Raw genomic sequence first — 23606 nt, forward strand, 5'->3', positions numbered from 1 at the left:
CCTCACCAACCGACATCGATACCTTTCCTCAGTGCAGCACTCCGTGAAGAAAGGGATACCATTCCCCAAGAAACCTCACAGCATCTGATTGAAAGTATGCCTGCGAGAGTGGAAGCTATCATCAAGGCTAAGTGTGGGCCAACACCATACCGAATTCCAGCATAACCGAAGGAGGGCGCCAAGAACGTGCGAGTCTTTTCAGCCAGGTGTCCCGATACTTTTGATCACATAGGGTAGGGATAGTAACCCATATACACGATTTTTGAACCTTACTCAATGCATGCAAAAGTCGGACGATGCTGGAATGATCACAGATCTCCACGTTTACCAGTTTCCTCGGAGTCTTTTGCGGCGGCATAAATGGATAAAATATCCTCAGTTTTCAAGCGGCGTCAATTCCAATAAAATTCTCGAGCTTTAGATGGCTAGCCCCATCATCGTCGTCAGCTAACCATCGAAATCTCGAGAATTTTATTGGAACTGACGCGGCTTGAATACCGAGAAGATTTTTATCCAATCACGCCACCGCGAAAGACTCCGAGGACACATATCTTTCCTCTATGGTGAGGAGATAATGCGCAGTGTAAGACTGCAGGACAAACTGCGCAAAAAGAAAGCCCTGACGACGATGGTGGAGCCAGGCATCGTAAGTACGAGAATTTTATTGGAACTGGTTCAAAATGTGTCAAATGGCACTGAGCACCATGGGACTTAACATCTATGGTCATCAGTCCCCTAGAACTTAGAACCACTTAAACCTAACTAACCTAAGGACATCACACAGCACCCAGTCACCACGAGGCAGAAAAAATCCCTGAGCCCGCCGGGAATCGAACCCGGGATCCCGGGCGCGGGAGGCGAGAACGCTACCGCACGACCACGAGCTGCGGACTTTATTGTAACTGACGCCGCTTGAAAACATAGAACATTTTATCCACGTTTACCCGTTCTCTGGTATACTGATGTGGATCATTGCGGATTAATGCATTTAAACGAACCCTGAAGGTGTTCCTGGACGTGGAGATTCACTAATGTCGAAATGATCTTCCTTAAAACGAGAAAACTATTTCCTTGCAGTGCTCTGGCCAATGGCATTATCCCCATACATGATGCAAATGTTTCTGGCTGCCTTCGCTTCTATACCCCTCAAGTGAACCCAGACAGAAGAATACGTCGGAACTGTTTCGGTTTCTACATTTGGCACTTAAAAGCGTCCACAGCTCCACTCACCAGCACCAAATAACAAAAAAATTGTTCAAATGGCTCTGAGCACTATGGGACTTAACTTCCGAGGTCATCAGTCCCCTAGAACTTAGAACTACTTAAACCTAACTAACCTAAGGACATGACGCACATCCATGCCCGAGGCAGGATTCGAACCTGCGACCGTAGCGGTTCCAGACTGTAGCTCCAAGAAACCGCTCGGCCACTTCGGCCGGCACCAAATGACAAAATGGTAATATGTAAACTCAATTAGCGACAGTCGATAAATAAACACATAGCTACCGGAATACCAACGTGCAAAACATAAGCGCCACGAACTTATGCACCAACTTAATATCTGAGGAGACCTATCATAACCCTGAATAGTGTATATTGTGTACAGTAATGGTGGGGTTGCAGTGCCTTGTAGCACGGCCGGAGGTACTTTCAGTTTTCCCAGCTGGAGAAGTAGAGCAGGGGTTGGTAGCCGTGCCACTCCCCAACAAAGTGTTTCCCCGTGCTCGCACCGTCGACCCTCGCAACCTTCTGCTAACGAAATTAGCGACAGCTCCCTCCCTCCCTCCAGCAGGCATCCTCGGCTGCAGCAGCGACGCTGCACCAACTTCCAGCGCCCTGGAACCGCCGCCGTCGCATTTAATTAGGGCCTCCACTCGACTAGTCGCTCGCCTCGGAAAGAGAGAGAGAGGCCGTTCCCCAGAAATCCCCGATAAACGTCTCCGGCGCCGGGCTGCTGCTGGCCCTTTGAGGGCGCGCCCTCCGAATTCTGAAGGGCCGGCACGGAGGACGGGCCACCCAGACGAGGAGACGCCCGGAGCGCATTTTCCGGCCCTCCGGCGCTCGCAGGGCGCGAAACCGGCTCCACCCCAGCCGCCCTCGCCCTTTCCCGCGCCTCGGACGCTACAAAAGACTAATTTCTGCCCGCCTGCGCGCCTGCAGAGCCGAGGCGGCAACTTGCTCCGAGCGCGCCCGCAGTGGGGCGTAAGTTGTGAGCTCCCTTGCCGAGCACCGAGCGCCCGAACCGCCCGCCGTCACCCCCAGACCAGCCTGCCCTTTGCGTAAGAAACAGCATCTCTGAAGCAACCCAGTAAGTGCGTTTTCGAACCGGAGCGTCGTGCAGTAGAGGTTTTATCTTTGATCTCATCTATTGCATCACTGATATTATTATGTGGTTGCATAAGTTCGTGACGTTTTTGTTTTGCATGTTGGTATTCCTTTTGCTTTTCAAGGGAACCTCCCCAGTACCTCCCCCCCCCCCCCCCCCCCTCAGATTCAGTTATAAGTTGGCACAGTGGATAGGCCTTGAAAAACTGAACACAGATCAATCGAGAAAATAGGAAGAAGTTGTGTGGAACTACGAAAAAAATAAGCAAAATATATAAACTCAGTAGTTCATGCGTAACATAGGCAACATCAAGGAGTGTCTCGGCTCAGGAGCGCCATGGTCCCGTGGTTAGCGTGAGCAGCTGCGGAACGAGAGGTCCGTGGTTCAAGTCTTCCCTCGAGAGAAAAGTGTATTTTCTTTATTTTCGCAAAGTTATGATCTGTCCGTTCGTTCATTGACGTCTCTGTTCACTGTAATAAGTTTAGCGTCTCTGTTTTGCGACCGCACCGCAAAACCGTTCGATTAGTAGACGAAAGGACGCGCCTCTCCAATGGGAACCGAAAACATTTGATCGCAAGGTCATAGGTCAACCGATTCCTCCACAGGAAAACACGTCTGATATATTCTATACGACACTGGTGACGGCATGTGCGTCACATGACAGGAATATGTTGTCGACCCACCTAACTTGTACACTTGGCGAATGGGTAAAAAGATTCTTCTACCTTGCCCGATTTAGGTTTTCTTGTGGATGTGATAATCACCCCCAAAAAAGTGATGAAAACATAAGAGTTTGTCACATAAACTGCAACAAATGAAATCAACAGTTTCACAGTCGCACAATTTTCCCTGTGCTCTGTCAAAACATATGTTTTTAACGTTTTCAAATTTTTCCGTGTGTTGACCGTCAAATCCTGCATATGTCCAAGCAAATCTGAACATGCCCTGGAAATTTGGAGAGTGAAGTTGATTATGTGTGAGTGCCTGAACTTTGATAACTGACACGCGATCATACTGTTCTGTGTGCCTGTGCAGCTCCGCAAAATAATTGTCTGAAGTTAAAAAATTAAACTTTTTCCTCAAGAGAAGACTTGAACCAAGGACCTCTCGTTCCGCGCTTGCTCACGCTAACAACGGGACCACAGCGATCCTGAGTTTAGTTTGTCCTTGATGTTGCATATCTTTCGCATGGACTACTCAGTTTGTATATTTTGCTTATTTTTTTCATAGTTCCACACAACTTCTACCTGTTTTCTCGATTGATCTGTGTTCAGTTTTTCAAGGCCTGTCCACTGTGCCAACTTATAACTAAATCTGAGGGAGGTGCGATCGGGAGGTTCCCTTGTCAGGAACGATGCGACTTGGGCATACGGTAAGTGGGCCCCAACTTGGTATACGCGATCGCGACGCACTCCAGCGGCAGTTGTGGGATGTTTCTATTCGTAAATCACACTGTTCACTCAACGGGCGCGCGTAAAATTCCCACGTTAGCTCTATTAAAACGCACGTTTCCTCCATTGTCCATATCCTAGTCACGTTGCTCTATATGTAATATACACAAAAACTTCAATATCGATGTACATGTTTCAAGACAAAAAAGAAATACCTTGTCCAAACAATAAGGACAGCCTTATAAAAGTTCCATTACAAACAGTGCGACACAGAATTGCAATAGTTCCCCACATAAGATAAACGTTATTTTATCTTTCCCTTAGGTCATTCTTACTTGATCTCTGTTCCTACCCAGTAGCAGAATCTTTAAAAGACGTGAATTACGAAACTCAAAAGAAAAAAGAACAAAATATATTTATACAAGTAGCGCAAGCTGTCGTGTAGATTAAGCCAATCGAACAAACTCACTCCTCAAAAGAAGGTGAACTTATATTTACCTAACATCAAATATGCAGTATATACTTGCATTAAACTAATAATAAAGCATCAAACCTATTAAATATGCGAATGTTAGAAAAAAAAAATTTTTTTAGCTTCGCGAGACACGAACCAACTACGCAATTTTTTTTACATTTTGTTCATTGTTGTTCGTTGTGTTCAGTCGTTGCGGACGTCGCAAGACATCCTGTTGAAGTTCGATGGTTGATCCTTCCACTCAGTTTTTTTTATTATAGATGCCAACCGGCTCCCTGGCCGAGCACGCTGAGCTGCCGTGCCGTCAACGCTAAAGTGACATCGATGCAACTATGAGAAATTCTAATATGTTAGTCACTACGCTAAAGTGACATCGATTCAACTGTGAGCACTTCTGACATATTACCACATGCTAAATGCTTTAATCGTAGCTATGTTACTAGTGAAATTTAATTATAAGAAATTGTACCAAGAACAATGGATTTTTTGTGGATCCTCAGGGTGTCGTTACCTTCAAATGGCATACTATCATTAATACGCAAGTTACAATAATTCTTTTGCCACGAATATGACGTTTCTCATTATTTTATTGCAACGAATCACACAGTTAATCAAGGGGTTTTCGAGTGATTCTCAATTTGCTGGGGCTCAGAAACGGCATATATACGTATAGGCTTGAACTAAATGCCAGTATGGCGCCTCACAGCTCTGTGCTGAAGGGAGATGGCGTGCGTGTGACGTAGGTGGCGTTGTGCCATCTGATTGCTCAACGCTCAGACCCACGCTGGGAATATCTGGCAGGCTAGATATTGCTCTGCACGTTCGGAAAGACACGCGAACGTGCTGTTCCACGCTATGACGTCAGAAACTCGGCACTCTCAACGTTCGGATGCACGGTCCGTGTGCCGAGGGCTTAAGTTGTGAGCTCCCTTGCCGAACACCGAGCGCCCGAACCGCCTGCCGTTACCCCCAGACCAGCCTACCCTTTGCGTAAGAAACAGCATCTCTGACTGAACCCAGCAAGTGCGTTTTCGAACCAGAGTGCCGTGCAGAAGAGGTTTTATCTTTGATCTCATATATCGCATCAGTGATATTGTCGTATTGTTGCATAAGTTCGTGCGCTTTTTTTTTGTTGGTATTCCTGTTGGCACGGGCTTATTAATCGATTGTCATATTTATAGATAGTTCATGTTCTCTTTGACTTTACATATTGTTATTTCGCCATTTGGAGATAGTGAGTGGAGCTGTGGACGTTAGAAAATGGAGTGCCAAGTGGAGAAATTGGAACACTTCGGACCTATTCTTCTATTTGATTATTACGAGGGTGAGTCAAATGAAGACCTTAAATTTGTATTAGCAAATCGAAATTTCGCGCAGTTATCCTGTAACTTGGTAAGTGTGCTACAAATTGCGTGCACAATGGCCTGTAGGTGGCAGCATGGTGCAGATGCACACATACCGTCGCAGTATCAGTATAAAGATTGCAGTCCCACTTGCGACTTGCATCAGGGAAGAACAGCGTTCTGTTATTCGGTTTCTGCGTAGTGAAGGTGTGAAACCTATTGAAATTCATCGACGAGTTGTGAGTCCTCAGAACATTGCAGCAGTTGAAGCCATAGTGAATGTTCAAATGGTTCCAATGGCTCTGAGCACTATGGGACTTAACATCTGAGGTCATCAGTCCCCTAGAACTTACAACTACTTAAACCTAACTAACCTAAGGACACCACACACATCCATGCCCGAGCCAGGATTCGAACCTGCAACCGTAGCGGTCACGCGGTTCCAGACTGAAGCGCCTAGAACCGCTCGGCCACCAACGACCTGCCATAGTGAAGGAAAACCGCCGAGTGACACTGAATGACGTTGCAGCATGTTTACAGATTAGTCATGGGTCAGCACAGCACATTGCGCATGATGTGCTTCAGTTTCACAAAGTGACTGCAAGATGGGTGCCACTGCAGCTGACTCCTGAAATGAGCGAACAACGTGTTGATGCTTGTGAAGAATTTCTTCGGAGCTTAGAACGAGAAGCTGATGGCTTCCTTACAAGAATCATTACTGGTTCCATCAACCGGAAACGGAGAGAGCGAGCAAGCAATGGCGCCATTCCTTATCACCAAAACATAAGAAGTTTCGAACAGAACCATCAGGAGGGAAGGTTATGCTAGCTCTCTTTTGGGACGAAAAAGGCGTCATTTTGGAGCATTACATGCCTAGAGGGAAAACTGTCTCCAGTGCATCATACACAGTTCTCCTAAAAAATCATCTGCGGCCTGCAATCAAATCAAAGCGGCGTGGATTGCTGTCAGCAGGTGTCCTTTTGCAACATGACAATGCAAGGCCCTACACTGCCCGTACAACAGTTACAACAATCACAGACCTGTATTTTGAGTGTCTTTCGCATCCACCATACTCACCAGACCTTGTCCCAAGTGATTTCCATATGTTTGGACCACTCAAAGACGCAATGGGAGGAAAGAAGTTCCGTTCTGATGAAGAGGTACGCCACGCGATGGATGAGTGGTTGCGCGGACTGCCAAAAGAATTTTTTGTAAAGGAATTTATGCACTTTGTAAGCGTTGGACAACATGCATTGAGCGTGGGCGTGATTATGTTGAAAATTGATACAGCTTTGTACCACTTCTGCACAATAAATAATATTTTAAAAAATATTTAAGGTTTTCATTTGACACACCCTTGTATGTATATCAGCGAGCTACACTGCTCTTTAAATGGTGTCTATTTTATAAATCACTCACGATGAGCTCGTTTCGGCATACTGCCATCATCAGGTGCTCTGTAAATGACAGTATGCCGAAATGGGCTCATCGTGAGTGGTTTATAAAATTAAATCAGTTTAAACAGCAGTGAAGCTGAATGATATTCATAACAATCGTGTCATTAGATGACATATCTTGCCCTGCGGGCATCAAAGAACAAAAGTCTGCTGCTGGAATTCACTGGAGGGGTACAGAACCTTAGGCAGCCAGAAACATTTGCGCCGTGTATGGGGAGAATGACACTGGACACAACATGCCCAGAAAATGGTTTTCTCACTTCAAGGAGTATCGTTTTGACATTAGTGACTCTCAATGTTCAGGAACACCTTTGGGGTTTGACGAATATCGTTTGGACGCATTAATCCTTTAAACGCATTAATCCACAATGATCCGCGTCAGTATGCTCGATAACTGGCAGATGTGTTGAACTGTAATCATTTCACCGTCGTGTGACATTTGTATGCAATGGGGAAGGTTGAAAAATTGTGTATATGGGTACCCATGCTCTAAAACCAAAATCACAAAATTCTGCATGTGGCCATATGTCCATCTCTGCTTACTCGTCATCAATTGGCTCGTGAACAACATCTACTATTTCTATCCTACATCGCCAAAGGTGACGAGAAGTAGTGTCTGTATGCTAACGTAGGGAAAAGAAAGGCAGACAACCTTGAAAGTGGGCAACCAACGGTATGAGTATTCATCTTTGGTATTAATAAACACTTCAGCTGTATTTAGCCATTTATTACTGTATCGCTACCGGTTTCGCGGTACTAAAAGCCACATCTTCAGGTGAACATGTGATTATAACAATAAAGCGGCAAAGCTCGGAATCTTTTCACCCAACGTTCGTAGTACGTGAAAACAAAAACCCCCCTAAAATCAGGTATGTCATACATTAAAAGTTTCGAGATTCCAATACAGTGGATGTTAAATGAGAATGTGGCAGTTTTTAATCTATGACGTACCGTCTTTTAGCGGTGTTTTGTTTTGACGGAACATGAGTGTTGGCTAAAAATATTCCGAGCTTCTCTGATCTAATGTTTTAATCATACGTTCAGCTGAAGATGTGGCTTTTAGCGCCACGAAACCGACAGTGATCCAGCAATAAAGGAATAAACCAAGTGGCCGAGCGGTTCTAGGCGCTACAGTCTGGAACCGCGCAACCGCTACGGTCGCAGGTTCGAATCCTGCCTCTGGCATGGATGTGTGTGATGTCCTTAGGTTAGTTAGGTTTAAGTAGTTCTAAGTTCTAGGGGACTTATGACCACAGCAGTTGAGTCCCGTAGTGCTCAGAGCCATTTGAACCAATAAACACAGATGAAGCGGCTATTAGTACCCAAGGAAAAGAAAGGAATGTTGAGCACAAACAAATCAGCAACTCCCCATACAAAGACCTGTGCACATTCACAAAAGATAATGTTTTGCATCTGGTAGAACAGCGACGGTGTGGTGCACTGCGAACTGCTTCCTCATGGTGTAGTCATCACTGCTGACAGTTACTGTAACAGCTGAGACATCCTGCAGCTGCAGTCCAAGAACTGCGTGAAGTGATGCTACTCCTTGATAACGTCCACCCACATTCTGCTAGACTGACGTAAAACACTATACACGAGTTGGGTTGGGAAGTTACTCTACGCCCACCTCATACATCTGATCCTGTGCCCTCAGATTTTCACCTTTTCCGCTCTCTGTCGAGCAACTTTCTACGAACTTCCTTTCCAGGTGAAAATGCACTCCGAACATGGCTCGACTAGTTCTTCAGCTCAAAACCACGTGATTTCTACAATTACGGAATTGAAAAGTTACCATACAATTGGCACAGTGCTGTAAATAGTGAACGAGAACATATTATTAACGCCTAATATCTCTATTATGTTTGTCTGTTGTGTTTATTAAACATACGTAAAAACGCTATGAACTTCTGCATCAACCTCATAGTCTTTAGCGTTTTAGCTGACGAAGGGACCTTCTGGGAGGTGCATCGAGTTATGAGCTCCCACTTCGCCTGCTTATAGTGTGGGTAGGCACCTATGACACCCTAAAATTGTAGGTGCCAATACGGCCTCGTTTTTGAAATATTGCCTGTTAAAGTTTGGGCAGCTCTTTATATACAGAAAAGTTTCACTGTTTTAGCAAGTGATCCAGTAGCCGAGTGGCACGGTAGCTCAGCGTGTTCGGCCAGAGGGTTAGCTACTCTCTGTAATATACACTCCAGGAAATTGAAATAAGAACACCGTGAATTCATTGTCCCAGGAAGGGGAAACTTTATTGACACATTCCTGGGGTCAGATACATCACATGATCACACTGACAGAACCACAGGCACATAGACACAGGCAACAGAGCATGCACAATGTCGGCACTAGTACAGTGTATATCCACCTTTCGCAGCAATGCAGGCTGCTATTCTCCCATGGGGACGATCGTAGAGATGCTGGATGTAGTCCTGTGGAACGGCTTGCCATGCCATTTCCACCTGGCGCCTCAGTTGGACCAGCGTTCGTGCTGGACGTGCAGACCGCGTGAGACGACGCTTCATCCGTCCCAAACATGCTCAATGGGGGACAGATCCGGAGATCTTGCTGGCCAGGGTAGTTGACTTACACCTTCTAGAGCACGTTGGGTGGCACGGTATACATGCGGACGTGCATTGTCCTGTTGGAACAGCAAGTTCCCTTGCCGGTCTAGGAATGGTAGAACGATGGGTTCGATGACGGTTTGGATGTACGGTGCACTAATCAGTGTCCCCTCGACGATCACCAGTGGTGTACGGCCAGTGTAGGAGATCGCTCCCCACACCATGATGCCGGGTGTTGGCCCTGTGTGCCTCGGTCGTATGCAGTCCTGATTGTGGCGCTCACCTGCACGGCGCCAAACACGCATACGACCATCATTGGCACCAAGGCAGAAGCGACTCTCATCGCTGAAGACGACACGTCTCCATTCGTCCCTCCATTCACGCCTGTCGCGACACTACTGGAGGCGGGCTGCACGATGTGGGGCGTGAGCGGAAGACGGCCTAACGGTGTGCGGGACCGTAGCCCAGCTTCATGGAGACGGTTGCGAATGGTCCTCGCCGATACCCCAGGAGCAACAGTGTCCCTAATTTGCTGGGAAGTGGCGGTGCGGTCCCCTACGGCACTGCGTAGGATCCTACGGTCTTGGCGTGCATCCGTGCGTCGCTGCGGTCCGGTCCCAGGTCGACCGGCACGTGCACCTTCCGCCGACCACTGGCGACAACATCGATGTACTGTGGAGACCTCGCGCCCCACGTGTTGAGCAATTCGGCGGTACGTCCACCCGGCCTCCCGCATGCCCACTGTACGCCCTCGCTCAAAGTCCGTCAACTGCACATACGGTTCACGTCCACGCTGTCGCGGCATGCTACCAGTGTTAAAGACTGCGATGGAGCTCCGTATGCCACGGCAAACTGGCTGACACTGACGGCGGCGGTGCACAAATGCTGCGCAGCTAGCGCCATTCGACGGCCAACACCGCGGTTCCTGGTGTGTCCGCTGTGCCGTGCGTGTGATCATTGCTTGTACAGCCCTCTCGCAGTGTCCGGAGCAAGTATGGTGGGTCTGACACACAGGTGTCAATGTGTTCTTTTTTCCATTTCCAGGAGTGTATAAACTAAGTGAACGGATCAACGAAGAACATAAGCGGGTGTCATCGGACGTCCACCTCGAACAAATTCCACGAACAATATAGAACAAAATGAGATAACCAAAAAAAAAAAAAAAAAGAAAAAGTGGCAAGCGAGCGAGACTCCCGTCGAGGCGACCCTGGTTCGAGACCCGTCTACGCTACAGTTGTTTCCTTTTTTTTCAAATGCCTGTTTTAATTTATAATTAATCATGAAAATTCCGCAAGGAATTGATTAAAAAGTATTACAAGCCTCTATAAATCAAAATTACGCATTGAATGTCAAATTTTGTTTCAGTCTTTTTTTTTTTTTATTTTAACAGTATCCATAACGTCGTTTCCTACGGGCTTGAGAAAATACAAATGTGATTGCGACGAAAATGAATGTGCATTCGTACAATGTTCGTGGTGTCGAAAGTACAAATGTTTGATAGTTTTTGTAACAAGTATCATCCGTCGGAATGTACTCGTCAAAATATAGGAAATATCGATTAACTTTCCATTAAATGAAACATATTTTTAATCCTACATTCGTTGGTACTTTTTTAATATTCCCTACTTCAATGGAACAAAATTAAAAATCCAAAGAAAGAAATTTAACAACAATAAAATATTTCAAGAAATTACATTACGGTTAATTTCCTGTTACAATAAAAAAACGCAAAAGATTGAAACAAAATTTGACATTCAATGTGTAATTTTGATGTCTACAGGCTTGTAATTCTTTTTAATCAATTCCTTGCGGAATTTTCATGATTAATAATAAATTAAAACAGACATTTGAAAAAAAGGAAACAAAAGTAGCATAGACGGGAGTCTCGCTCGCTTGCCACTCGGCTGCTCTCTCACTTTCCACAACAGTGAAACTTTCTGTATATAAAGAGCTGCCCAAACCTTAACAGGCAAATTTCAAAAACGAGGCCGCATTGGCACCTACAATTTTAGGGTGTGATAGGTGCCTACCCACACTATAAGCAGGCGAAGTGGGAGCTCATAACTCGATGCACCTCCCAGAAGGTCCCCTCGTAAGACTGTCCTTGCAAATCAACGAGTGCATGGAAGTATGCCTTCACTATGAGTTGGTAAAACACAATAACAATAAATGCACCCCCTAACTAAGGGTTACACTGTTACAGAGTGACAGTGCTACATGAGAGCTTTTTCAAAAAACTGTCACATAACCTGTTTAATAACCCAATATGCATATCCGACTAGTAAATCAATTAAAATCACTAATGGTGTGTAAAAACTTCAGGCAATAATAACAACGGCCATTGATTCCAATTCAAATTAGGTTTTTCTCTTTTCCTTTTTGTATGGTGAAGGAGTCTTGTAATTACTGTAGTCTTGGGCCTTTTAGCTGGTCGGCGACAAGGAACAGTCACTAGGAGGAACTGCTAGGATACCGCTGCCGTGGGTCAAACGTATATCAACTGCGTTTTTTTAAAATAGGAACCCCCGTTTTTTATTACATATGCGTGTAGTACCGTACGTTAAGATATATGAATCCTCTAGTAGTCACAAACGTATAAGTGCGTGGTAACACGTAAAATTCCGCCAGTGCGGACGGTATTTGCTTCGTGATACATTACCCGTGTTAAAATGGACCGTTTATCAATTGCGGAAAAGGTCGATATCGTGTTGATGTATGGCTATTGTCATCAAAATGCCCAACGGGCGTGTACTATGAATGCTGCTCGGTATCCTGGACGATGTCATCCAAGTGTCTGGACCGTTCGCCGGATAGTTGCGTTATTTAAGGAAACAGGAAGTGTTCAGCCACATGCGAAACGTCAACCACGACCTGCAACAAATAATTATGCCCAAGTAGGTGTTTTAGCTGCTGTCGCGGCTAATCCGCACATCAGTAGCAGACGAATTGCGCGAGAATCGGAAATCACAAAAACGTCGGTGTTGAGAACGCTACATCAACATCGATTGCACCCGTACCATATTTCTATGCACCAGGAATTGCATGGCGACGGCTTTGAACGTCGTGTACAGTTCTGCCACTGGGCACAAGCGAAATTACGGGACATTACAGATTTTTTGCACGCGTTCTATTTAGCGACAAAGCGTCATTCACCAATAGCGGTAACGTAAACCGGCATAATACGCACTGTTGGGCAAAGGAAAATCTACGACGACTGCGACAAGTGGGACATCAGCGACCTTGGCGGGTTAATGTATGGTGCGGCATTATTGGAGGAAGGATAATCGGCCCCCATTTTAATGATGGCAATCTAAATGGTGCAATATATGCTGATTTCCTACGTAATGTTCTACCGATGTCACTACAAGATGTTACAGTGCATGACAGAATGGCGATGTACTTCCAATATGATGGATGTCCGGCACATAGCTCGCGTGCGGTTGAAGCGGTATTGAATAGCAGGTGGATTGGTCGTCGAAGCACCATACCATGGCCCGCACGTTCACCGAATCTGACGTCCCCGGATTTCTTTCTGTGGGGAAAGTTGAAGGATATTTGCTATCGTGATCCACCGACAACGCCTGACAACATGCGTCAGCGCATTGTCAATGCATGTGCGAACATTACGGAAGGCGAGCTACTCGCTCTTGAGAGGAATGTCGTTACACGTATTGCCAAATGCATTGAGGTTGACGGACATCATTTTGAGCATTTATTGCATTACTGTGGTATTTACAGGTAATCACGCTGTAACAGCTGGAACGTCCCCTTTGAACAATTATACAAGACTGTGCTTAAACTGACACACAATATTTTTAGCGCAACGCAATCTGACTTTCAAAAATCCCTACAAAAGAATGGCCCTGACTAACATTAACCTATACCTTTCACAAATCACTTACCTCACCAAAAATCTTCGTTCCTCGAACTACTGCAATACAGCGAGCGCCACTACTGCCAGCTAAATAAAAGATTCAAACTACTGAAGGCACTAACTACTGATAGGCATAGTTAGCAAATGAAAGATTTTGATAGAGAACAAATGATGTATTTACCTTAATAGTGTTGAAAAATCATAATATACATAGCAGTTCATGACATCCAGTCTTACAAATTTCAAAACTCCGCCATTTCTCTCCCCACATCCACCACTGCTGGCGGCACACCTCCAACTGCGCAACCCTACGCGCTGTTAACAGCCAACTGCCCAACAGTACCATGGCAGACAACAATGCAAACTAGCCACAGACTGCACACAGCACAGCCAGTGATTTTCATACAGAGCGCTACGTGGCGTTACCAATATAAAAACCTAAACAGCCTACTTACACAGCATACGTTCTCAGAAATGATAAGTTCACAAAGTTACATGTATCACATTGGAACAACCGAAATAAAATGTTCAAACGTACCTACGTTCTGTATTTTAATATAAAGAACCTACCTGTTACCAGCTGTTCGTCTAAAATTTTGAGCCATATGTTTGTGACTATTACAGCACCATCTACCACAAAGCGAAAAAAGTGGTCCAACTAAAACATTCATATTTCTTTACTTACTGCACGAATATGTAATAAAAATGGGCGGTCCTATTTAAAAAAACGCAGTTGATATCCGTTTGACCTATGGCAGCGCCATCTAGCGGACCAACCACAGTGCCATCTGGTTTCCCCCTTCAAGCTAGACAAGTTTCGTCCTTTGTAGTTTTTTCGTTGGACACTTATTTCGTGAGATATTTGGCCGGTCACGATCAATGGACCACCATATATATCTAACGTTTAGGTCGGTAGATCTCTCCTGTCACCAATTACGAGGCTAGTTCAGTAGATTTTCTTTAGTGCTATGAGTGGTTTGATATGGTCTACCACAGCTTCCTGTTCGGGTCTGAGTAACCCTAGGCGCGGTTCTCACTTTGGCAGTACGACACAATGTGTTGCATAAATGTCGCGCGACGCGGCTGTTATCCGTGCGACATGTTCCCACGGGGGAGCGATACGACTGTAACAAGATACCGAAGGCTGTAATGGCCTAGGGTGTAGCACGTTGCTGGCCAGCGTTGTCAACAACTTCGACATGTGAGCTACATTTAGAATGCACCGTTCTCTGATCTAAAACGCACCAAACGTGAACCAGCCAGCGATTACTTTTTTTACTGTAAACTTTTCAAAATATGTGCTGCCTTTAACGTAATTTCGAAGTATCGCATGAACAATGAGCAGCAGTGTAAAGAAAAGCAGTCCATTGTCAAGCTGTGTTCGATAGTAAGATATAAACAAATCACTTTTTTTACCAAAAAGATATTGCACAACGAAGAACATGTGCGAATCCCAAAACAAGGGTTTTTATTTTTTCAAGAGTAAAGTAAAAGTTTTACTGAGAAACTGACACCAGAGACATGTGTAGTAATGCGTCATACACAAAAAAAAGAATAGGTACGTCACATGACCTAAAATTTTCTTTCCTGTTGTAATGGTTTTGTTTTATACAGAAAATTGTAATTTTGTTAATATTTTGTATGTCACGCAGACAAGTAAAGCTTCAGTAGCATCTGAGTAATAGCGAACATCTCTGCCAAAGAGACTGCATTGTGAGAGACTGTTAGTAGAACCTTTGCTTCTGAGCGGAGAGTCTTGGAGCGAGAGAGGAGGAGTCGAGTTGTACCTTGTGATGAAGTAAGATGTGTTTAGGCCATGCTCTGTGCTGGCTTCTTATATTATTTTTCATTCATGGTGAGATATTTTGTAAATTCATTCAGGCGACTTCAAAATTACTCTAATAGCGCAATTGCTGAAACATCCAAGAATAGTAATTACTTTGGTCAGGGATTTAGAACTGGAGGTTTTTGTGATAACCTAATAACGTGCGATTTACGGATTTTGCTTCAGAGATGGATAGCATATGTGATTGTAAGAGAGTGAAAAGTGATATTGCAGTCCATGGATCTGGAAAACCCCTGGAGATAACATGTTCTTCGAAGATTGCATTAAGTAGATCTGTCACCGAGTGGGTGACATGGGGTGTTGCCCCATTTTACATGAAAAGACATACTCCGCAAGCCACCTAATGGTGTGTGGCGGAGGGAAGTTTCGGTACCACTATCTGATCGTTCCAGTCCTGTTCCACTCGCGAATAGTGCATGGGAAGAATGATTGTCGGTAAGCCTCTGTATTGGCTCTAACGTCTCGAATTTTCTCCCCGTGATCAATACGCCAGATGTATGTGGGGGGAAGCAATATGTTGTCCTGAAAAGTGTTGTCCCGAAATTTCAGTATTAAATCTCTCCGTGATGCACAAAGTCTCTCTTGTAACGTCTGCCAGTGGAGTTTGTTTAGCATCTCCGTAATGCTCTCTCGCCAGCTAAACGATCCCGTGACGAAAAGCATCGCTCTTCGTTGTATCGTCTGTATCTCCTCTATCAGTCCTACCTGACAGGGATCCAAGCTAGATGAACAATACTCAAGAATCGGGCGAACAAGCGCCTTATAAGCCACTTCTTTCATGGATGAGTTACATTTCCTTAAGATTCTTCCGATGAATCTCAGTCTTGTGTCTGATTTTCCCACTATCTGTTTTATAGGGTCATTCCACTCAAGGTCGTTCTGGATAGATGCACCTAGATATTTTACGACAGACGCTGTCTTCAGCTGTTTGTCATCAATAGTGTAGCAGTACAGTAGTGGATTTCTTTTCCTATGTATGCCCAGTATGTTACATTTATTTAAGTTCGGGGTCAACTGCCAGAGTCTGCACCATTCATCAGTGCTGTGTCCGCCCCGGTAGCTGAGTGGTCAGCGCGAGAGAATGTCGATCCTTAGGACCGTGGTTCGATTCCCGGCTGGGTCGGAGATTTTCTCCGCTCAGGGACGGGGTGTTGTGTTGTTCTAATCATCATAATTTCATCCCCATCGACGCGCAAGTCGCCGAAGTGGCGTCAAATCGAAAGACTTGCACCCGGCTAACGGTCTACCCGACGGGAGGCCCTAGTCACACGACATTTCGATCAGTTCTCTGCAGGTCGTTATGCAAATTCTTACTATCTTCTGGCGTTGCTACTTTGGCATAAGTAACTGCATCGTCTGCGAATAGCCTTAAAGAGCATCCGACGCTTTCTACTCGATCATTGATGTACAGTGTGTACCTAAAGTTCGACAACACATTTGATTATTTGTTGCACAAGAACTAAACATCGTACAGATGTCATACATATTGCATTTTGAAGAGAAACATTCGATATGCTAACTATGAGTGACCCGGCAGACGTCAATATGGTAATGGAATTCTTGCCATAGCCGTCCCAGCATGGCATCGTCGACTGTGACAGTCGATTTCCTTATTCTCTCCCGGGGCTCTGCTACATCATGTGGTAGAGGCGGTACATACACCAGATTTTTAATGTGTCCCAACAGAAAAAAGTCACACGGAGTGAGATCTGGTGATCGGGGAGATCATTTCATGAAACAGCTTGCTCCGCACCTTAACTCGCCATGCTTGCGACTAGCGCTGCCTATCGGAAAATTACCAAACTACGCTGTGGTGGTAACATGAAAAAAAAAACTTTCAGGTTTTCTCTTCAAAATGACATATGTACGATATCTGTACAATGTTTGGTGCTTGTGCAATAAATAACAGAATGTGTTGCCGGACGTTACGTACACCCTGTGTATTGTGAACAGCAACGGTCCTATCACACTTCCCTGTGGTACTCCGGCGGAGTAAAGAGAATTTGCTCAGGTTTTTCCATTGTTAATGTAAACCGAATTTTTGTTATTCCAATTGTTAAAATATTTTGTCTTTGTGAAGTAAAGTTTTGTTAATATTGTTACTTTATTGTTTTTCCATCAATCAGCATTCGTCTCTTTATTTCAAGTTTCACATATATAATTTTGCTTCCGGAGTTTCTCAGTGACAGAATTTTGTTTGCCAATGATTATTGCAGCACAGAAGTTTTGTGGATATTTCTGTAGTTCAAAGCACGCAGGCCAGCCGGTGTGGCCGTGCGGTTCTAGGCGCTTCAGTCTGGAACCGCGTGACCGCTACGGTCGCAGGTTCGAATCCTGCCTCGGGCATGGATGTGTGTGATGTCCTTCGGTTTGTTAGGTTTAATTAGTTCTAAGTTCTAGGTGACTAATGACCTCAGAAGTTAAGTTGCATAGTGCTCAGAGCCACTTGAACCATTTTTTAAAGCACGCATTATACACCGTCATGCTAGTCGTTTGAATTTTCATTTCTTAACTAGCACAGCAGCAGCTGCCACAGTAGTTTGGAGATAGCAGCAGCACGGCATTTGTCCACTGCGCAAACAGGTAGGCCATTCATAGTTTATGTGTGATACAATTAACACTTCAACAGCGACATACGTTTCAGACATGGCGTATTTGGTAGCTATGTGTATTCCGTATTCCTGTAGCAGTCAAATTGCTTGTATTATTGCTAACAGGACAGCATTCTTAAATTTAACAAAACAGACTGTACTCTCGCCATGAGCGTTGCAGTACACAGTTTAATGGTCCATTTCTGATTACCTTTTGCATTGCTGATCACTTTTCAAGAATTACAAGATTACTTATGAACTTAAACACGAACTTCACTGTTTCTCACATCACGAGCTCAACTTCACATTACAACGCAGACAAAATACGAGTAAATATAACTACACATTACCATACCATACCATACCATACCACTTTCACTGTGTATCGCACAATGCAGTTTCGTGGAGCAACTAGCACGGCATTTTGCGCTGGGCGATAGGACAGAGAATCGCCTTGGTTTTGTATGGCTATCGTCCCAGTATGAACCGCTTAAGTTGCTTCCATTACGTCTCTACACACACACACACACACACACACACACACACACACACACACTCCACTAATTTGCGTTGCTTCTACATCGTATCGGGAGTCACATCATTATGTATCATAGCGCCTCAGTGAGAACAGCGCCTTATACCCAGTCTCCTCAATTATTTATTGGACATATCTCTGTCTTCCCTTACAGTGTCTGCCCTCTAAGTACCTCTCGAAGTTCCATGACGTCTTAATTCAGGTTACGTTTTCCCACAAATTCCTTTCCTTAGAGGTTCTGCTGAGTATCTCTTTATTTCCTATCTTATCATTCCACTTAATTCTCGTCTTCCCTGTGTAGCACCACACATACGGGGTAGTATTTAAACGCACCCAGATTATATCAATTAAAATTATTACGGCTGTACCAGATCTTATTCTGCTCCATCACCAAAGTAGGACGATTTCGAAATGCATCCTGGAACACCATCTTCGCTAAGTTGTTTAGTACCGTATGCGATTCCACTTGAATCTCTTTCATTGTATAAAATCTTCAGCTTCTTCAACTTGATTTTCAATTGTAGGAAAAGAAGTCACACGGATTTAAATGCACTGAGTAGGATGAGGGGGTGCAAGAGAAGGGAAGGACCAAAAGGGACGAAGTCTTTTTTTTTTTTTTTAACAGTCCTGTCAATATAAAAGAAACAAAGATATACAAGGATTTAATGTTACTCTTCTCGAGGTTTAACACAAAAGTGAAACAGCAGGCCTACGTAATAGATTATGCTGATAAACAAATCAATAAAATAAATTAAAATTAGTACTTCTATTTATTAATATAAACTGTTATGTAGGCTTGCTGTTCCAGTTTTGTGTTAAGGTTTTTCCCTGTTTACTCCCTTTATCAACTGTTCGACTTTTTATTTTTACATTGCAGTATCACCACACTGTCAAAGATGTTATTTACTGCACGTTTCTGCTTCAATTAAGATGTTTAACTTCTTTTCCAGTGTCGTTTACAAACATTGTAACTTAATTAGCGGAAAGCTAATTTTACCCAGTGAGACTTATTATATCACAATCTAAATACAGACACGATTAAATCTTTTAATAGGCCAGACAGGTAGACAAGGACTGATTTGCTGTTTTCGTTCGCTTTCAATCATCCATAAACGTGTTAATAACTCAAATTTCCGCAAAACTGTCATAATCGCGTTAATTACTCAAATACCCGCAAAAATACTAGATAAATATTTATTCAATTTACAGCAGTGTTACTTAAGTATCAGCCTAACATAGAAAAGTAAACACGTAGAAAAATTCAAAGAAACCAACAGGTAACAAAGTAGAGTCAAAATCATTACCTGTTTTTTTTTCTTTTTTTCTATGTGAATGGCACCTATTTACGTTACAGAAGTTGGCGAACTAAAATATTAACCTTCAGTCTACTGTACTCTGCTCCGAACGCAGCCCAGACGCAGCCGTGTCGCACCTAAATACACTCCTGGAAATTGAAATAAGAACACCGTGAATTCATTGTCCCAGGAAGGGGAAACTTTATTGACACATTCCTGGGGTCAGATACATCACATGATCACACTGACAGAACCACAGGCACATAGACACAGGCAACAGAGCATGCACAATGTCGGCACTAGTACAGTGTATATCCACCTTTCGCAGCAATGCAGGCTGCTATTCTCCCATGGAGACGATCGTAGAGATGCTGGATGTAGTCCTGTGGAACGGCTTGCCATGCCATTTCCACCTGGCGCCTCAGTTGGACCAGCGTTCGTGCTGGACGTGCAGACCGCGTGAGACGACGCTTCATCCAGTCCCAAACATGCTCAATTGGGGACAGATCCGGAGATCTTGCTGGCCAGGGTAGTTGACTTACACCTTCTAGAGCACGTTGGGTGGCATGGGATACATGCGGACGTGCATTGTCCTGTTGGAACAGCAAGTTCCCTTGCCGGTCTAGGAATGGTAGAACGATGGGTTCGATGACGGTTTGGATGTACCGTGCACTATTCAGTGTCCCCTCGACGATCACCAGTGGTGTACGGCCAGTGTAGGAGATCGCTCCCCACACCATGATGCTGGGTGTTGGCCCTGTGTGCCTCGGTCGTATGCAGTCCTGATTGTGGCGCTCACCTGCACGGCGCCAAACACGCATACGACCATCATTGGCACCAAGGCAGAAGCGACTCTCATCGCTGAAGACGACACGTCTCCATTCGTCCCTCCATTCACGCCTGTCGCGACACCACTGGAGGCGGGCTGCACGATGTTGGGGCGTGAGCGGAAGACGGCCTAACGGTGTGCGGGACCGTAGCCCAGCTTCATGGAGACGGTTGCGAATGGTCCTCGCCGATACCCCAGGAGCAACAGTGTCCCTAATTTGCTGGGAAGTGGCGGTGCGGTCCCCTACGGCACTGCGTAGGATCCTACGGTCTTGGCGTGCATCCGTGTGTCGCTGCGGTCCGGTCCCAGGTCGACGGGCACGTGCGCCTTCCGCCGACCACTGGCGACAACATCGATGTACTGTGGAGACCTCACGCCCCACGTGTTGAGCAATTCGGCGGTACGTCCAACCGGCCTCCCGCATGCCCACTATACGCCCTCGCTCAAAGTCCGACAACTGCACATACGGTTCACGTCCACGCTGTCGCGGCATGCTACCAGTGTTAAAGACTGCGATGGAGCTCCGTATGCCACGGCATACTGGCTGACACTGACGGCGGCGGTGCACAAATGCTGCGCAGCTAGCGCCATTCGACGGCCAACACCGCGGTTCCTGGTGTGTCCGCTGTGCCGTGCGTGTGATCATTGCTTGTACAGCCCTCTCGCAGTGTCCGGAGCAAGTATGGTGGGTCTGACACACCGGTGTCAATGTGTTCTTTTTTCCATTTCCAGGAGTGTATTTCTTTTATGGCTAAGTATGTAACTGGAAGCTAATTAGTTCCAACATGTCCTTGGGTGATCTGTTTTCATCTACACGGAAATCTTTACACAAATATACACTGAAGCTCCAAAGAAACTGCTATAGGCATGCGCATTCAAATACAGAGATATGTAAACAGGCAGAATACGTCGCTGCGGTCGGCAACGCCTGTATAAGACATGTGTCTGGCGCAGTTGTTAGATCGGTTTCTTCTGCTTCTGTTACAATGGCAAGTTAAAACATTTAAGTGAATTTAAAAGTGGTGTTATAGTCGGCGCACATGCCCCGCAGAATGTCTGCGTGGTTTAGGGCGCTATGTCACGGATTGCACGGCCTCTTATGCGGGAGGTTCGAGTCCTCCCTCGGGCATGGATGTGTGTGTGTTGCTCTTAGCATAAGTTAGTTTAAGTAGTCTGTAAGTCTAGGGACCGATGACCTCAGCAGTTTGATCCTTTGGAATTCAGTCATTTTCTTTGAAGTGTGGATTTTCTCATACGACCATTTCACGAGTGTACCGTGAATATCAGGAATCCGATAAAATATCAAATCTCCGACATCGCTGCGGCCGGAAAAAGATCCTCTAACAGCGGGACCAACGACGACTGAATAGAATCGTTCAATGTGACAGAAGTGATACCCTTTCTTTGCTGCAGATTTCAGTGCTGGACCATCAACAAGCGTCAGTGTGCGAACCATTCAACGAAACATCATCGATATGGCTTTCGGAGCCGAAGGTTCACTCGTGTACCCTTCATGACTGCACGACACAAAGCTTTACGCCTTCCCTCAGCCCATCAACACCGACACTGGGCTATTGATGACTGGAAACATACTGCCTGGTAGGACGAGTCTCGTTTCAAATTGTATCGAATGGATGTACGTGTATGGGTATGGAGACAACCTCATGAATCCATGGACTCTGCATGTCAGCAGGGGACTGTTCAAGCTCGTAGAGGCTTTGTAAGGGTGTGGGGCGTGTGCAGTTGGAGTGATATGGGACCCCTGATACGTCTAGATACGACTCTGACAGTTGGCACGTACGTAAGCATCCTGTCTGATCACCTGCATCCATTCATGTCCGTTGTGCATTCCGACGTACTTCTGCGATTCCAGCAGGACAATGCGACACCCCACACGTCCAGAGTGGCTCCAGGAAAACTCCTCTGAGCTTAAACACTTGCGCTCGCCACCAAACTAACCAGACATGAACATTATTGAGCAAATCTGGGATGCCTTGAAACGTGCTGTTGAGAGGAGATCTCCACCCCGTCGTATTCTCACGGATTTATGGACAGCCCAGCAGGATTCATGGTGTCAATTCCCTCGAGCTCTACTTGAGACATTAGTCGAGTCTATGCCACGTCGAGTTGCGTTACTTCCGCAATCTCGCGAGGGCCCTACACGATATTAGGCAGGTGTACCAGTTTCTATGGCTCTTCGGTCTAGATTCAGTAATGTTACGAAACTGTTCGCCATGTACTCTGTTGCTTCGTGAATCTTCCTCTGCTGTTTTTCATCTGCTTCTTTACACCTGAAACTCCTTTCACTTGACTTTTAGTCATAAGCAGGAATTATATTAAGAAAGCATTGTGGTACTGGAAAATGTCCATCGCGTGTGGTGTAAGCCTAAACATTTCGTTGGGGAGGGGAAGGGGGTAGCACGGGCGTGTGGACCTGATTGCAGAGTAATCACGTAGATGAAATACCATCTCGTAGATGCTCGAGCAGCGGGGAGTGATTTCATTAACAGCGGCGCTGAGTAGTTCGCAACATAGCGCGCGGATGTCCCAGAAATTCGCGACAAACATTGCGGCCGGCGTCACGTCTCGGCCTCCACTCACTCCATCTGCCCCCGGAGGCGGCAGGGGCGGCGGCGGCGGCAGCGGCAGCGGAGTGATGGACGAGCGCGACACCGCTGCGAGGTCGGGCGCCCCACAGTGGATTTTCCGCTCGGCCGCCCTTTCTCTCGCCGCAGAAGCCGGCGCCTAGCTCGCTTTGTCACAAATATGACGCAACTCCAGCCACCTTCGACCGCAATTCGCGCTCACCTTTACCGATAATTCCTCATCCTGCCATCCTAACGCAGTTGTCCAGAATGCATGGTGGCGCCAGAAAACGGGAATTATATCGTCGGCAGCTGCTCTGGACCGGTAACCCGTCGTTCAGATGCTTCGTCAGTCGATAATTCCTAACACACACACACACATACACACACGTACGCACGTATTGTAATGCATAAAACGAAATACTATACATACTAGCAAGACCTGTTTCTTTCTCTATTTTTCTTTAATTTCTTTTTACATCGCATTTATTTATT

General features: G+C 45.4%; 1 protein-coding gene across 1 annotated transcript in view; it reads left to right on the top strand.

The window, feature by feature from the left end:
- LOC124620061 (translation initiation factor IF-2-like) overlaps positions 1-23275 on the top strand; it is a 67704-nt gene extending 44429 nt beyond the window's left edge. The window contains exons 2-3 of the mRNA XM_047146729.1: positions 1624-2202; positions 23078-23275. Of these exons, the coding sequence (XP_047002685.1) occupies positions 1624-2202; positions 23078-23275 (777 nt within the window). The remainder of the gene's footprint in view (positions 1-1623; positions 2203-23077) is intronic.
- The last annotated feature ends 331 nt before the right edge of the window (positions 23276-23606 follow it).

This window comes from Schistocerca americana, chromosome 6 (assembly GCF_021461395.2).
Source record: "Schistocerca americana isolate TAMUIC-IGC-003095 chromosome 6, iqSchAmer2.1, whole genome shotgun sequence".
Taxonomy (NCBI): Eukaryota; Metazoa; Arthropoda; class Insecta; order Orthoptera; family Acrididae; genus Schistocerca; species Schistocerca americana.